Source organism: Podarcis cretensis (assembly GCF_951804945.1).
Source record: "Podarcis cretensis genome assembly, chromosome: 1".
In the NCBI taxonomy this organism is placed as follows: Eukaryota; Metazoa; Chordata; class Lepidosauria; order Squamata; family Lacertidae; genus Podarcis; species Podarcis cretensis.
In genome coordinates, this window is record NC_137170.1 from 90,267,575 (window position 1) to 90,285,994 (window position 18,420).

The following is an 18,420-nucleotide window of genomic DNA, read 5'->3' on the forward strand; positions in this document are numbered from 1 at the left end:
GTTCCCACATCAAGAATGAAATAGCAAGAGCTCTTGATGGGCAGACAAAATATTCTTGGGTGTTTGAAGGTTGTTTTCTAAAATAAAGAAAAAAGGGTGGGAGAAAAAAGTTGAAATGCTTTGTTCATTTCTCTCCCTACTCCCTGCCCTCTCTCTTGATTATTTATTCCCAAGCCAGGTCAATAAAATCCCTTTTCGTGGCTATCCATGAGTCACAGCACACCACGTGTTTTGCTTACAATTTGGGAGTGTTTAATGCAAATGCAAATGCACAGTGTAATTATGGCGACGGCCCATGAATCGCTTTAAGAAACCATGGGGCTACTTCATACAGGACTTTTAGCTTACATACATTTATTTAATATAAAGCTGCTGTACACCAAGACCATCAACAAATATCGTCTCCTTCCACTGATAGGGGCGCTTCACTTCAAAGGGTCAAAAAGCAGTTAATGGGTCCAGAGACTTTTTTAGAAGCAAGAGTTCAAGGAAGAAAGGGTTAAGCAGCTCCCTCTCCTCACCTCCTCCATCTTTCACTCAAGATTGCCTTTAATGGCAAAAGTCAGTGTGGGCTTGCTGACTACTGTAGTTGATTTATAACCTTCTATTGTCTGTAAATATAGATATGGATATAGATATATACTCAAAGTAATAAAGTCAGCCAACTATAAAATATATGACATTCAGAATAGCAAACATCATTCCAAAAACAACACACAGGCTTTTGCCTTTAAATGCAAACTGCATCAAATCTGCCCACCCCGATCCTACTCTGGCTGCTCTATGATGCCTTTTCCTACAAAGCCGCAGGCCTGACGCATGAATCTCGTCCCATGAGATATCCCGAAGCCATTTACAATACAACAAAAATGAAACAGTTAAATATATAGGAACAGTTTTAAAAACAATTTAAAATTTAAGAATAGTTTAAAACAGAAACAGCACACAATAAAATCAACCCACAATTTTAAATGCAGCTGAATCTTAAAATGTAGGTGGATTTTCATGAGGACTTTTTGAAAAGAAGTTGTCTAACTGATGTGGAAATGTAGGGAGTTGAACTTAATATTGGAAAAATCAGAAACAGGGAGAAAATGAAATAGAAACGTTCGCCCAACCCTACTCTATAGAGCAGATGCTCTGTATACACACACACAGTTCCCATTTCATTCCCTGGCACCTTATACGACTTACTTTGTAAGTATTTTCTATCTTTAATGTAGCCTTTTTTCGTTACACCCTCACTTCTCTTGAAGAGAAAAGGAGATTCTAAAAAGGCACTGGTTGGCACTCTCCCATTGTCTTATACTGGGCCACCATTTTAAGTAGTTCTTATCCTCAACATACAACAGGCCCCATTACACCATTTATTTAAAAATACAGTAGTACCTCGGGTTAAGAACTTAATTCGTTCTGGAGGTCCGTTCTTAACCTGAAACTGTTCTTAACCTGAGGTACCACTTTAGCTAATGGGCCTCCCGCTGCTGCTGCTGCACCGCCACCACGCGATTTCTGTTCTCATCCTGAAGCAAAGTTCTTAACCCGAGGTACTATTTCTGGGTTAGCGGATTCTGTAACGTGAAGCGTCCATAACCTGAAGCACCTGTAACCCGAGGTACTACTGTAAATGGCATAAAAATAACATCACACATTTGTAAATAATAGACACCACATTATAAAAATAATAAGCACCATACATTTGAAAAGAAGAAGTCAGAAGCAGCTGGAAGAAATTCCCCCTATGTCTCACTAGTCAAATCAATAATAACAAAAGAAATAAAAACTTGCTTTGCTGACCTGCTGGCTGGTGTCTCAGCAAAACATGCCTTTTTTTCTCCAGTTCAGTTAGGCTGCTTAGCAAAGAAACAGGTCTGAACATGTTCAGAATGGAAGAATGATTCTTTTTTTGGCTTGCCAAAATGCCAGCACTTTGTAGAGTCAAAAGTCTAAAGCAATTTGGGAGTGGGTTTTTTTTGGGGGGGGGGGGAACTGCCTGCTAACACCTGTGCCATGATTGGCTAGATTGTTTATAAGGATACAAATAAAGATTTTATTTTTAAAAATACAAAGTGCTTGGGGTGCCCTAGCAGAAGCTATGTGAATGTGTTATTCTGCCTGGAGATGGATGGTGGAACAATATTTTGGCTTGGGATTGGCTGAACAGTAGAAAGAGCTGATTGGCCAGAGTATGGGATATTGACAGAAATGGCTGCAGTAGTTCAACTGGAAGGATAGAACAGAGAACAGGAAATAGAGAAGGTTGGTGGGGCGTATTTTGGGCAAAACGTTTAATTTCCACACTTTAAACACCATGTGATGGGGCATTGCCCCAGTTTCCCAAAGTGACCAACCTCTACTGACCCGATTCCATAAACACCACCAAGCCATTCGCCCAATAATTTCAATCGGTTAAAGGGCACTTATGCAAGTTTTGGATTATGGCTCATCAAATGATTCAGAAGAAATCCAGTGTAATAACCAACTAGAAAGGAGGAATTACTCATCCAGTAATTTTAATGGTAAATAAATTAAGCAGGAAATGAAAAGCTGCACACGGAAATATGTTTAAGTCATGAGGGACAAAATCCATCTCATAAATTGCAAACTTGTCAGCTCTGCCATCAGAGATTTTATTAACAGCTACCAGAGGGGTAGCCTGTTGCAGCAGAGGCAACAAAGTGTTGGTGCCATAATTCATTCATCACAAGAAGTCTTTGCTGTTTTTATCAACAGCTAGTGGAAAAAACGCTTCGTATTTCAAAACATCCAGAATTCTCACATTAGCACTATGTTCAGTAAAGGTCACCTCTCCCTATATATCACTGCATGCATCACAATCTCCAAGAGGTGAGACACTCTAGAGGTGTCTGTGCTTACCTGAAGTTCGGTTTTTATTTACACATATACACAACATGAGCTTAGGATGGAAGAGCTCACAGCATTAACACTCCAACAGATCGTGGTCTCTGCCCAACCACAGCTTTGGACTCAGCACACCAAGAGAGTCAAATCTCTCTGTCTTGTCCAGCATTAGCCAAACATCACACACAAAAGCTAGCCCCTTGGCCGAATGATTTCTGGATTTCACAATGATACCACTTCCAATTAGGTGAGGGAGTTGTGGAAGTGCCTACCCAACCCCTCTGCCCAGAGAACATGACCAGTCAGGGACTGGCTGGACACTGAGCAGTGGTGGCTTGATAGTGGTGAATGGGCACTGGGACAATTGGAGACTGACTTGGAAGATGGAATCTGTGATTTGGGGGAGCCAGTAACGGACAAGAGATGAGAGGCAGAGGCAGGAGAAGCTGCAGGATTGGAGAGTGAAGAACAGGTTGCAGGAGGAGGGAGAGATGTGCCAGGCTGGTGTGGAAATAAGCACCTCCATACCTCCTTCTCTGGCTCCATCACTCCGGCTCCCTTGTCTCTCAGGACCAGGAGAGGATGGAAGAGGGAGGAGTAGAAATTGGTTACACACAAGGGAGAGTCTTCGCCTGCTTGCACGCAGCTCGGATGGGGGAGATACATAAGCTGAGGTTGGGGGCAGGCCCTCTCTGTTGCTGCAACTGCCTCATTGGGTGCACACCTAGGAGTATGCAGGACTGGTGGACATGCCTTTCCCTAACTTGTAAGTGTACTTTTGACAATAAAGTATTCATTCCTCACTCCGGACATCCCTGGCCTGACAGCATCTCTCAGTTGTTCCCATGACAACACAGCACCCTCTTTAGGATGCTACCGGAAGGAGTTAGCTGGGCCAGGTAGGGACATTATCTTAATGAAGAGAGAGATTTGAGCAGTTTAGCAGACTTCTTCTTTTAAATTCTAACCTCACAGGTTTGGATATCATCCAGGCCAACCCCCCAATCCTATACTGTAACAATATTATTATTTTTAAATGTGATTTTTTAAAGTAAAGAGATGTGTGCATAGGATTCTGACCAGGACCAAAGAGAGACCTTAACTCTTTGCCCCCACCGTGGTCTAGATTATCAGAGGGCCTTCCTTTCTGACTTCTATATACAAAAGGAAAGGGAACTCCCAGTTCCCAGTGGAGACCTTTAACCATGAAGTAGACTACAATTCGCAAAAGCTTGTGCCATAAATGTGCTGGTCTTTAAGGTGCAACAATACTCTTGGTTGTTTTTCTTGCAAGGGACTAAACAGTTAGCTCTCTGAAAATTGTTAAATAGATTCCGATTGTAAGCTGTACTGCCAGAGTTCACAGTTAGAGAGACTGATATGTAAAACTCAGCAATGTTCTGAGTCCCTTGCCATATTTTAGCACCCTAGGTTTAGCTAAGGACAGAGCTTCTAAATGTAAATAGCTTTATATTTGAGGCCCTTGCCTATTGTTATAAATTCAAATTAGGCCTCAAAACTGTTTTCTTCCCATGCAGCATGATGCTAAGGAACCCAGTGTGAACTGACACCATGCAAACTAAGTGTCTCAATGAATCAAAGACTCGCCCAGGCTTTCCTTGCCAATGCTGCTCTCGCATTCGCAAAGATCACATGACTGCACTGCGTAAATCATGGCACTTGCATGCTCATTTGCATATATGTTCAGCCAGCATGCATTTTATTTCACATGGTATTAATCCATATGGAGAGACGCTTGCAAGGCTAGGATGCTGAACACCAAAGAATTGCATTCCCAAGGTCACAGGAAATGAAGATCACCAAACTACCTCGGTTATCTGTTCTCTCCACAGTGGTAATATATAGAAGAATCAGTTTTACTCAGCTTAAACTATAGTTATGAATCTGAATAAAATAAAATAAAAATTGACTTCTTTTAATAAAGGACCTAAAAACCACCTCCTTCAGTGGAGACTGCAGCATATCCTCTTCAAGAGATGTAATGACATTCTCTGCAAACCCAGCCAGAAGAAACCAGCGCCTGCGGCTTCCATTTTGAATCATACTTGAGCTGTCGCAAGATCCTTGTAAACATGTTACAGTAGGCTATAAAAAAAGGTCTTCTTGTGGATGGTCATTGCTGGGTGTTAATAGCTTTCTTTATCACCCAAAACACCTGGAAAGGTAGCAGGGAAGGAAACTCTTTGCTCCCACCATCACAACAATCCTGCAATGAATTCTAGGCTGTGCTGTTAGCTTTTTCTTGTCCTTCAGTAATTTAAGTCACCCACATGCCAGAAGGAATTTCTACTCCAAAGTGAGGGGTATCAGATCTAAGATCAGAAGTGGATTTAGGAAACTGCACTGGGCACCAAGCAGGGGGCACCACAGGTCTTCACGACTATGACACAGTGCATGTGCAAAACGGAAGATGGGGTGGGGCACAGACTTCTGGTCTCTCACAAGGTGCAGCTGAAATTTGAAAGACCAAAGTCTGCCCCTGTCTAGGATCCATGGAAGTAAAGAGCTGGAGTCAACCTGTCATTCCATAGGCTGCATTTCTATCCTGTCCCTTTCTCCAAGCAGCTCAGTTTATTTAGTTTTCTTTGCCTATTTCATCTGTGAGGTAGGTCAGGTTAAGGGAGAACAACTGGTCCATGGTCATCCAGTGAATTTTCTAGCTAAATAGGGATTTTGAATACGAGCCTCTAATCACTATACTACACTGATTCTCGGTATTTGGTATTTGTTGAAGAGCCAATGCTTCTCTGAGTCTCAGCTGCCCTTCCTCCTCCTCTTACTGCTGCATAGAGGGCTGTTCTTATTCTGAGCACTTGAGCAGGACAAGAAAGGCAACAGGTGTGCTAGGAAGGCCCGCCAATAAATAAAACCAATAAACAGGGAGGTGACAGCAGAGAACAAGCCAACAAAAACAGAGAGCGAATATAAGGCAGCTCTTGCTTTCAGTCGGAGAAGGCCAGACCCCTTGTAAAAACCTCCCAGCTCATCCATAACAGCCCAAGGCTGGCGTGTTTGCCCCTGCCATGCACATTATTGATTGAGATATTGGGCATTAAAAAACCCAGTCATTCAAACACCAATTACTGACACCCCTGTTAACACACATAACAAATTATCTTCCTTTGAGAAACCTCATAAAAATAGAGAACCCAATTTTAAGTGTGTTTCTGCTGTTTGTTCTGAACATAACAGGCAACGTTCTCACAACCATATTCTGTGCCTGGCGGCCTGCTGAGCCCGAGATAAGTGTGACTATCTCCAAGTTCTATTAGTACATATAAATTATGCCTCTCCTCTCAAGGCATTCACAGCACAACTGCCCAGCCAATAATACAATTCCAGCACGCTCAGGGCACCAATAAACAAAGCGAGACACAAAGCTTATGGCAACTAGTAAACTGCTCATTGTTTCTCATCTTGCATGACAGCAGGAGGAGATGGGAGAAGTGAGACAATGGATCCATTTCCAGCCTTTAACATTTCATTTTGAAGGCTTTAAGCATGTGCATACAGCCAATAACCGTCAGAGTAATATGTGGAAAGTCAAAACATCCAAGCTGCAGCTTGATGCTCTGAGCAGTATCCATCTGTCTCTGTGTTCACATAACTTCCTGAATCCATTCTTGAGTGGTTGAAATTAGAACAGCTGGTTTGGGTCTACTGCATATCAGGGAACATTTTCCAACTCACTGTGGTTTTGGCTAACTCAAGAAGATTCACAGTAGCTTACACGTGAATCCCCAGAACAACCCTATCACTCTTTTTACACGTGGGAAAGTTGGACTGTAAAATGAGTGGCTTGTCTGATGCCATAAGGGTGGTGGAACCTGAAGCCAGATCTGCAGAAAATGGATCTTTCAATTTTGTCTGGGTGGCTAATATGGAGCCTTTTCGGAAAAGTACAATTCTATGGATCTGCTGTGTGTGCTACAATGTGGTGCAGGTCAGCAAACAGGTGAGAATAACCAGAGCCTCAGAAACATAGGGCTCAAAACCTATAGCCAACAGCAAGATTTTCAGACTTAGGATGCAATTCTCTTACAGCCAGAAAATATCTCCCATGACCACAGTCCCATGTTTAAAGCCGCTGTACTGCTGCTGCCTCTTTGAGTTAGTAAACTCTTGGCAGAAGTTTCAAAAGGGTTTCATAAGGCAGCCACAGAGCTAACAGCAGGGCAGTTGAATGTTACACAATATTTTGCAGTATGCAGTCAACCCACTATTCTGACAGCAAAATACATTAACTTTCAGAACGACTGCTGATTTAATTGATTGAAAGCCAAACAATTAATAGACTAAACCCCCACCCCAAAAAAGGGGGCTAGCAATACATCTAAAATAAACTGATTTATCACAACTCTGTTCATTAAAGTTACAACCATGAAAGAAAACAGACACTTTGGAATATTAATCTTCTGGTTAAGGCAGTCAATTCACAGACCATCAGAATTTGGAAGCTTGCCCCAGGAGCCTCCTTTTGCAAAGATGTGTTTGGATCCTGTGGCAAGGGAAGAAAAATAAGGGCCCTTCCAGACATCAGCTTTCTCCAAGGATCATGGTTTTTTTCAGATGATGGGCACCTGTAGGTAAGTTAACTGTGCCACTTGCTGTGATGAATGCTACTAGTGGACCAGCACGACAAGAGGAGAGGAGAGCAATCACCACACCAAAGAACTGGTGACAGACTCAAGCCACTTTTTTAAAAAAAGCCCCCCCCCCTTCTGCTTATTTTCATGCCCTCGCTTGGAAAGCCAAGGCTTTTAAGTGCCCTTAAACCTACCCTCCTTGTGATGAGGAAAGAAGAAACCCGTTTTACGAATAAGAAGCCATGTTGCAGAGTACAGAAATGACAAGACAAGGTTCCTACTAAACATACTTTGGCTTTTAATATATAATTTTTCTATAGCAACAATATTATTATCTTTACAACCAAGACTGTAACAAATTACACTGCATCAAGCCAGCCTACATCTACCCAGTGCTTTTAGCATCAATGGCACTGGCAACTAGGTGCACTGTTAGTTATGAAAACTAACCAAGGCAGCTAAAAACTGGTGATTGTTAAGGAAAAGGTTAAAAGGCAAAAACCTGACTTTGGATGTAGAAATTGGGGGTTGGGAGGAATGTGAGGAGGAAATAAAGGAAGTTAAATGACTGGTCTGAACCGTGTCCTGCAACATCAGGAAGAATGCTATGTCTGTACCACAGGCTGTGGTTGTGACTTTAAATGCTCCAAGGCAGAGGGAAAGGATGCAGCCGTTGTGGCTCCCAGTCTTGTCCTCTGCTGATAGCTTCATCTACTCTTCTTTCAACTGCTGACAACTAACACTAGAGCTCTGCTGACTACAAAAGACAAATAGGAAGGGCTTGATGGAGGAACCCACAGAGCAGTAGGGTGGGATATTCAGCAGCTGCTTCTAACCACTTGAAGGCATAGATATGCAAACTCTGAATTGGCAAAAAACACACAACCACCTTTGTGTATAAAAACTGGCTTGTGATTCACCTGGTAGGTGCTGCATTGGAAAGGACACATAAAGCATGAGCTTCAACAGATAAACATTTGCAACTCAAGAGGCTTTTCTGGGTTGCAGTTTATGAGTACAAATATTTGGAATCTTTTTTAAATTCTTCATTGGTATTTCAGGTGTTTACGGCATTCATGAACGGACAGTATTTCTGTCAGTATGCCAAAAAGACACACATATTTCTGGATACAAAGTCTATTGGGATTTCATTCTGACAGCATTCCCTCCGCAGGCAGTGAGGTTAAGGCATCAAAATCTCTTGTGACTATAACAAAAGCCAACATATGACAACAACAGGTATTTGCTTCAGAGAATGTGAATCTGTCCTATTAAATGGAGACTGAGCAGGTAAAATTCAATGCATTGCCTTGGTAACTTGTGACAAATTAGAGAAAATGAAGATTTGCACCATGCTGGAGATTTCCTTGGAGCCAGTGCCCTCTTTCTGGGTCAGAGTATCTACACAGGACTTCCTGGCCACACCTTTCTTTACCACCCATGTCATTCTCTCTGGAGCCTCAAAACATCTTCAGATCCACCCATTCCAAGACACTGTCCATCCACTTAAATCATGTCCAGCTGCAAAAGCAAAATGGCAGAATTGAAAATGCGGCCATCAATTTCAGGCTAAAGCTTGTGCAAAGTGATAGTTATTGAAGAAAAATATGTACAGCCTTTTAAAACTTAAGTAAGAGAGATTTACTACTATGATATAGTTTATGGCAGTGCTCCATTCATTACAGAAACAAAAAAAGCAAGAAGGCTCGATTCAGTCTTAACGCCAAATCCTTTCTGACCCAGCAGCTTTTCCCACAGGTACGGAGGAGGTTTAGAGAAGGGAAGTCTGTAAATGTTAAGCCTTTACAGGGAACTTACAGGTAGAGGGTGACAACCAACATTAGTCACTAACACTACTAACACCCTGGCCCTAAGTCATTTATTGCAAGGGCACAGGAAGTGATCCATTAATTCCCTATCTTAATTCCTGATCCACAATTTGAGAACCACTGCCTGATAAGATGAGAAAATATTTTACGACCTCTTGATTCAAATCTGGTAGGGTCACCAAGGCTCAGATAAAGCGGCTTTAGTGAGCTGGGCCTGCCCCATACTGCACCAGCCGCGCCTCCCTCACCCGCCTGTTGTTGTTGTTTTGTCGTGTCCGACTCTTTGTGACGCCATGGACCAGAACACGCCTACCCCCGGAGCACACCACCTGCCTACCCCCTGGGATACAGAAATGTAAAAAACTTCACATTAACATGAATATTTATCACCCGCATCATCCTCCAGTACAATCCAGTTACTTAAAGTAATCATGTTGGAACAATTCTTTAAAAAACTTACCAGATCATCAACATCACCGCCGTCATCATCTGCCACTGGTGAAGTTTCCATGAGCTTTTCTTTTGGAGCCAAGAACTATAAACAAACAGTTATTCAAATGTCAATAGGGAATTCCATTCTGATTTTTGATTATCTATAACAGTAACATTGAATAATAATAGATAGTGGAAGAAATTAAATTAGAACAAACTTAAAAACAACTGAATATAGCCAAACAAACAAACAAATATTAGAGTCACAATACAAGACAAACAAATCAGTGTGTAAAAGTACACTAGCAAATTACATTTGACTAAATTTTCCAAATTTCAATTTTGTTCTGCAGTTTCTTACATGATTCTATTGCAACCTTTGATACTCAGAAAATGGCCCATTCCAACCTGGGTTAAAGTCTTTCAACCACTTAAGATCTCTAAACTGAGCAACGAGTCACAGCCACAGAGCACAGAAATGTTTTTAAAGTCACAAATTTAATCCAATTCAAATTTCCAGCAACAGAAAAAAATTACAAACGCTCTAACTGCAGCTCCCCAAATAAAAAATTCACAATGTATGATGGCTGCTCTAGCAGCATCACAGTCCAAAGGCCAGTGTTTCCTAAGCTGCAAGCAAATGTTATTCTACACATAATGTTTAACTTAAGGCTGCTATGGCCTTTGAAGCAGAAAGCATCACGGATCTGCTAAGGTTATACAGCTGAGAAGACTGCAAAGTCTCAACACATCATCCCTGTATGCTTTTTTCCCTGACACTGTGGATGTAAAACCATTACTGTACAGGCAATATTGAAGTAAAAGCAAGTTGTCAAATTTAAAAGCCTTTTTCCACTGGAGCAGATCCCATTTTACATAGTTAATTAAGGTAAAACGCTATTTCTGAAAGTTACATATTTGCTCCAAGGCCTCTAGAGTGGCATCTCGGCACTAAATTAGATGTAAACAACACATCAGAGTCTTGAAGACACTGAGGATGAGAAATTGCTTAGCAACAAAATTAAACTTTTTATTTCCCATCAAGAAGGCACTGAGTATCAGCAGTTGATTTTTATTCTTTCCTGACAAGATCTGTTTTACATTTATGCAGAAGCAAAATTACACGTAATGGTTGTGCTGAAATCCATTACCTTCCTTGAGATAACGACAGGCTGTGCTTGGCAGGGCTGTTCTTATAACATTGCAGCTCTGTGTTCTGAAGAGGAACACACTCCCCACCTGTGCTCTTTCATGAATATACTGCCTTAGAGAGAACAATTCTCCCAAGGAAAGGAATTAAAGTTCCCGTCAATACAAGATGTGGGCCAAGGGGTAAGCTCTTACCCATGTAAATGGACTTACCTAGTGCCCATGATCAGTGACTTAGATGACTTGACCTGCTCACATGCTAGCATTACATACAAATATATCATGGCACACAGGGCATTTAAGAGGGATACCAGCTTACATGGGAAATGGCTTTCCATGTGCTGAATAAATCAACTTCAATGCCTGGATAAACTATTCAGTAGAATCAGCAATAAAGGAGGTGGAAGAGTAGCTTGTGCCACTTCAGAATGGAGGCACAATGCTTCCCTATGTAAAAAGCTCCCTGCACATGGTAAACTAGAGCACCAGGGAGAAAGTTTTAGATAATATATGCAGGTAGGATATATTATTTATCTAGTATCATTTAAAAATGGCATCCCCACACCTTCAGTCTGAAGTGGTATAGGCCCAAATTCTACCACCTCACTTTGCTGCATGTGGGAGCAAAAACTCATTCACAAGAAAGATATAGTAGGGAGGACAAAATAGCTGGTGGACTCTCTGAGCAGCTGGAGATAGAGACCTGCTATCGTGAATGCACATCTGTGCACAGGCATACAGCAAGCTGTACTAAGATATTTTGCTGCTTAAGGGGAAACAGGAAATGCCCCCCAAGACGGGGGCAGGGGGGAGAGAGAGAACTGCTCTTTCCTGTCAAAATCTATTGCCGGAGGCAGTCATCTCACTCTGCCTAACAGTAGGGCTGGCCCTAACTGTACCATTTTTTCACACTCATCAATCTGCACACCCAAAAGAACATTACCTGGCCTAAAGGTAGGTTAGGTTCGCCACACTACATACTGACAGAGTTTCCAGAAGAGAAACCTTTGCTTGTAAGCTACATATTTTTTTCTTAAAAAATAAAAATAAAAGGCACTCTATCCAATACCTTTTGGGCATCTTCAGCTGTCAGAGAGCTTCCTTCAGTTTCTTCTTTGGTGATCAAGGAAATTCTATCTATGAATAATCAAACAAAAGACAAGTACCATACTATAATTTTCTCCGAGTGGAAGCAGAAGATTTTACGGTCACAAAACCAATGTTTTCTTGAGGGTAAAACAGCTCTCTCAAAAAAATCTCAAGTACCATGGTGTATAAAAACAACTAATGAATGTTTGTAATATATTAAAAAACCAACCATTTCAAGGTGTGTGCTTTTCCCTGGACCAACTAGTTTCTAGAATACTAGAAAGATGACTTTGAGTTACACCAATTTTGCTTGTCAGGAGGGGGGAAAAGGAATAAAACAGGTTTTACATGGCATACAGTGATGCTGATCTAGCCAAGTGTGTATGTTAGGTGTAATTTAAGTTAAGAAGTTAATGTGCCTAACAACTGGTTCCTGCACATATTCACCATGCCTCATGTAAGTCACACTTACAAGCTGCATTTAACCACTAACTGAGCTACTGTAAATCTGATGGAATATTTACTGAAAATTTAACTTTTGCAGGGACAGATGAGTAATATAAGATGTTTAGCTTACGTAAGGATCTCGTGTAGGGCCTTCAGATAGGAAGAGATGAGAATAAGGGTTGAGGAGACAGGATAGACAAGATTTAAGGAGTGGTGAACAAGAGGTTAAAAACCTCATGAATGGGCCATGGACAGGACCAGCTCCACGTTGCCTGAAGAAGAGGAGCAAAACCTTCACACACATTTTAAAGATGGTGAGAGGTTTGTGCTGCAGAGAATACAGGGGGACTGGGATGCAAGGAGACTAAATGCCAGGAAGGAGAGCAGCAGTGGTGGTAGGGAACCTCACACAGGACCTAGTGACAGGAAGGGATGCTTGGAAGGAAAGGGTTTGTATGGAAAAGGAAGGACAAATCCCATATGCAGATTGTAAACAACTAGAAAATACTTTGTTTGCTAGTGTCTACCAATAAAGACACATTGTTATATTCTGCACAGTATATCCCAGCATTTCCTTAACCAAAGCCAGTGCTCCCCTTTCACAAATGGAAATGCCAGGACAGAGAGATACAGTAATTTGTCAAAGGTTATATCAATAGTTAAAATGAAAACCCATGAGGCTTGTTTTTACGATTGATTTCATACACTGTATACTTTTGTAATTTTTGTGTGCACTGCGTAGACATTTTTGAGAGTAAATAGCTGAATACATACATAATAACAAATAAATGCAAGTGCGTGACTAACAAAGCTATTAGCCACCATTCTCTGCAGTCCCTGACGTGAACACCTTTTGTACTAGTTTCAATTTCATTGCTCTGCTTTCTTTCTCCTTTATGCTTACATTTAAACCTCATTAACTCAAATGACACTAGTCAGGACTCGCACATGGTATGAATTCCGGATTCTAGGGGGAAATTGCAACTACCACAACAGGACTGCCACAGAGCACATGCTCTTCCTCAACCATGGCAAGCGGTTACCTGAGTGCATCACTCAGTTGTGGGAGAGAGGGGGACATCAGTGGAAGGCGTGGGTATGTGGCCAAGACCCAGGAACATTGAGCTGCCACCAATATAGGAATATGTGGACTCAAGTTTTGATTATTAAAATGTTCTGGCTTTTGCCTTACTACTCAGGCATGGCACACCCTTGCTTAATTCCCTATGCTCGGTGGTATCAATGTAACATTCTGCTTTGGAACAGTGGGTTGTACACAATCAAGTCATCCCATTAACTCAAGGGCTTTCACCTATACAATGGGACTTCCTCTCGTGTGCCCCGCCCCCATCTGTACTGAGGGTTCCCAACCTTCCAGAGCAGATCTCTGGGAATGTGGGAGATGTGGAAGAGTGGAAGTTCTGTGGTACAGGTGGAAGTACTTGTGCTAATGGGATGACTTTGCTAGATATAACCCAGTGTCTGCATGCAATTTTTAGTGCAAATGTTTTTGTGGTTTTTTTATGATTATTATAATTTATGTATTAAATCTGCATACCACCCTTCATCTGTAGATCTCAGGGCAGTTCAAAGCATAAAAATACAGGATAAAAACACAAAACGCATGTATTATATATTATTATTTTGTATCCCCTTTTATGGCACACAAGGGAAAAATCAAATGCATTTCAGATCTACAAAGTAAGGTAAATAAATGCAACTGGACAAAGTGGTAAGTAAAATACTTTGGGGGGGGGGACATAACAAAAAAGGAAATAACTGCATTCCAGAGCTATCACACACATACTACATACTGTACATAAAATAAAATAATAAACCATGTTTTTCAATATAGATTCTCTGCAGAGATGTACTACAGGTCTGCATTCAGTCTACTCATTCTTCTGGAAAGAATTGTGAGCACAATCATGCAATTTCCGATTTGCCTCTAAGCTTCACTCTTCTCCTCCCCCTTGCACCGTACATTGTAAATAATGTCTGACATACCTTGTATTACAGTCTCCCAGAAATCAGTTAAATTTTTATCTTCCACTCTCTTTTTCAGGGCCTGCAGAAAATCATTAAAGCACTGCACCTCTGACAGCTGAAACAACAAGGATAACAAAGGAATCACAGCGATGAATAAAAGTTAGCATGACACCATATTCTTAATTCATCATAACACCCTGCTTGAATAAATGGGGGGAGGAGGGGGTAGCATTTCAAACCACTGCACATTTATCTGGCCTCACACAGAAGCAAACATCTAATGCGCGGTGAGTCACTAAAGAAATGACATTTCACAAAGCAGCACTGTCTTTTTTGTGATTTGCTTTATTCAAGAAGTTATTTGGGAATTGCACAGCTTCCTTTTCATCTAACGGGTTAGAGGTATTGTCTTTCCACATTTGAAAAGCCCCAGTGGAACTTGGTCTAAACTCTGAAGAGCCCAAAAGGCCAATATATAACACCAAGGTGTCTTTTAAGCCTCCAGAATGCCATAGCCATTTTAATTCTGTGCATCCTTTTTGATGTTGTCACGTCATCCCCCCTACTCTCCAGCAATGAGTGCAGTTTCCACATGCGCATTACCTTAATAGCTTCCTCTCGGAAAACTTTTATGCAGTTGATGCTCTTCATATAATACAGATGCCCCTTGTTCTCCAGAAACTGGTGGATGTGGTTTATCAGCTGCTGACTAACTGAAAGGCAAGAACCAGAAAATTAGAAAAATTGCTCATAAGGAAGAAACAAGAAGAAGAAGAAGAAGAAGAAGAAGAAGAAGAAGAAGAAGAAGAAGAGGAGGAGGAGGAGGAGGAGGAGGAGGAGGAGGAGTTGTTTGGATTTGATATCCCGCTTTATCACTACCCAAAGGAATCTCAAAGCGGCTCACATTCTCCTTTCCCTTCCTCCCCCACAACAAACACTCTGTGAGGTGAGTGAGGCTGAGAGACTTCAGAGAAGTGTGACTGGCCCAAGGTCACCCAGCAGCTGCATGTGGAGGAGCGGGGAATCGAACCCGGTTCACCAGATTAAGAGTCCACCGCTCTTAACCACTACACCACACTGGCTCCACAATGTGTATCTTGTGCAAACTACATATGCATTAAAACTAAGGTTGGAACTTTGACATGGGAGGCAGGGGCTTCAGTGGGTGGCAATAATTTATTTGATTTAAGTCAGGGGTCGGCAACCTCTGGCCCCTGGGCCTAATTTGGCCTTTGAGATTGGGCTGCTGGGCTGCTTGGGGAAAATCACATGCCTGCTAGCTAGCACAAGCCTGATGCCATAATAGATGACAGGTGCAGGAAACTTCAAGCCACAACAAAAACCAAGAAGAATTGGGAGCATGCTCTTCAGAGTGTTCCCAATTCTTCCTTTGCATCAGAAAGTCTGCATTTTTTGAATTTGTTGTCTTTTCGTTTACATGCCAATCACTGATCAGTGCTTACAGCAAGCCCTACTAGAATCGCTGCCCAATGCAAGGATTCTTGGGCCACCTGACATCATGGCTACGCTGCCTGTCAAAAATACCCATAGGGAGAGAGGGTAGGGAAGCTCGGGATCTTGCCCAATCTGATTTTGGAAGTTCACAATATAGGAACTGTTGTTAAATAGGAGCCCATAGAATAAAATCCAGATGTGCAAAGCAGAATAGGCAAACCCAGTAGCTATAGTTGGAAACAGGATAAAGATTTGAGTCCATCTATTAACTGGTGTTGTAAAACCAACTTGATGGGCATTACCATTCAAATGGTGTGTGCGCACTGTGTCATGTGATTGATTATGAGGGGTGGGGCTTACCTAGGCCCCCACAATATTTTATTCAAGTTGGCACCCCTGCATTCAAGACAACAGCTTGGCGCTTAAGTTGTTTCTCTGCTCCTTTGAAGAAGGGTGTGTGTTTGGGTGTGTGTGTGTGTGTGTATGTGTGTTTTCCACCAATTCCCATCTCCATCTGCTGACCTAGGCACAATATTCCATATCAAACTATTGTGGGTGAGACATGGGAAAGCCTTGTTCCATAAATGTGAATTTTGTTTCTGGTCATGAAAGGAAATTCCAGAAATATTTCCTCTTCACATAGACAGTAAAGGCTCGGATCAAAAGGTGATATGGCTCATTAAGTCCTGACCAATAGTTACTGAGAACTTTATCACATTTTACATGGACATTTATCAGAAATAAAAATGATGCTCATATGAAATACCAGTTAAGTATATTTTGCCCTGTTGCACTTTACACTTGTATAGCCAAAACAGAAACTACAGTATAAATAAGATGAAATAGGAGTGTTGTGAGGTGGTTGAAGAATAGTTTTCTTAAACCTGATTTTTAAAATTCTCAGTTTCATTAGATACCCGGGGGGGGGGCATAATTGAAAATGCCATTTGGATGCAATGCAAACATTTTAAAGGTCACACTAATAATCTCTTAAAAACTGAATATGTGAGGCTCTCTGAAAGAGACTGAGAGAAAGCCCATGTCCCATATGCTGAAGAACAAAGGACAAAATGTGTGCCTTGATCTTGATAAATTTATTATCATGTAGCAGGGCTTTTTTCAGCTGGAACTCACCGGAACTCAGTTCTGGCACCTCTAAGGTGGGTGCCATTGCCATTATAAGAGAACAAGGGAGGCGTTCACAGTGAGTTCTGGCACCTCTTTTTCTAGAAAAATAGCACTGGTCCAAAATATGAATACTTGGCCTGTCAAACAGCATGGATGCTCCTTTTTCATGCAGTGGAAAATTGCTCACTAAGTACTTGCTTCCAAAAAATAGGATGCTAGACAAGATGGGTCTTTGATGTGATCAAGCAGTGCTCTTCTCATGTTATTATGGAAGTGATAGACAAAACTTTTTTCAAGGCCTTAAATCAGGGATGAAGAACCTCCAATCTATGGGCCAATCTTGGCTCACCAGGCTTCACCTCCCCCACCAAAAAACCCCCCAACCCACTCACCTGTCAATCAGCTAATGTTACTTGTGATGTGAGCAGATGACATTTAAGCAGCAGAACTTAACACCCCCACACCCCACACACATTTTGTATCTGGAGATGTTTTAGCACATGTTAAATTTCTATCTGTAAGGAATATAACAAGCCTAAGTCAGCCTATGCAATCTACAACTCAAAGCAGTAACTCACCAATACATTTTAAACTGAGTCATTGTTTTAATAACAACTTCCATTAATGGGATAAGAAGAAACATAATCACTGAAGGAATCATTACAACTTATTAATCTCCAAGGACACAAGGTAACTCAAAGCGTTGCTGCGTCCTGGAATGTAAATGAAACTGAAAACATGCTTTCAAGGCCCATTAGCTGACAAAAATGATCATAATATTAGAAAGAATGTGTGTTAATAAAATGTGTCCTTGTGTGGATATATGGGCATACATAATTGGACCCCAATGTAGGGAAACCTATCCATAAGCAGAAGAAGGTTTCTGCACATTGGATAGAATCCAGTGCCGGCACAGTCTGAGAGACAGCAGGATCTACAAAGAGCCTCCTAGTTGAGCTGAAGTGACCAGTGTTTCTTTCAAGTCTGAAAGAGCTCACCACACCATTAGCATTGTGCTCCTAGTGAGAAGTCGTCTGTGGGGAGGGTTGGGGACAGAAATCTGTTGACAAACGATAATTATTATTCCCAAAATTGGAGCTTATAAAACAAAAAGGGGTTTTAGCATGTGCAAGCCTGTCCACCAATGCTAGTGCTACAGAGATACTGAGAAGCCACTAAGTAGCTCTATAGTTCCTTGGGACACAGTTTTTAAATTGCCTTCATCAGGTTAAAACATAGCTCACCTAAGTGTAAACTGGATCCTCATTCAGGAACCATTATCATTTATCGACAAGCTTCAGAACTTAAAAAGAACCCAGATGGATCAGTCCAAAGACCCATCTAGTCCAGCATCCTATTCTCACAGTGGCCAGGCAGATGTCTCCCCAGTAACAGGAATCAGAGGCAATATATAGCCATTACAACTAGCAGCC

At 41.5% G+C, this 18,420-nt stretch overlaps 1 protein-coding gene across 1 annotated transcript in view; it reads right to left on the reverse strand.

Moving 5' to 3' along the window:
- Nucleotides 1-7,743: 7,743 nt before the first annotated feature.
- XRCC5 (X-ray repair cross complementing 5) overlaps nt 7,744-18,420 on the reverse strand; it is a 38,989-nt gene continuing 28,312 nt past the window's right edge. Inside the window, exons 17-21 of the mRNA XM_079968834.1 lie at nt 15,008-15,117; nt 14,423-14,519; nt 11,949-12,016; nt 9,759-9,833; nt 7,744-8,990 (exon numbers count right to left, since the gene is read on the reverse strand). Coding sequence (XP_079824960.1) covers nt 8,976-8,990; nt 9,759-9,833; nt 11,949-12,016; nt 14,423-14,519; nt 15,008-15,117 — 365 coding nt within the window. The 3' untranslated portion in view covers nt 7,744-8,975. The remainder of the gene's footprint in view (nt 8,991-9,758; nt 9,834-11,948; nt 12,017-14,422; nt 14,520-15,007; nt 15,118-18,420) is intronic.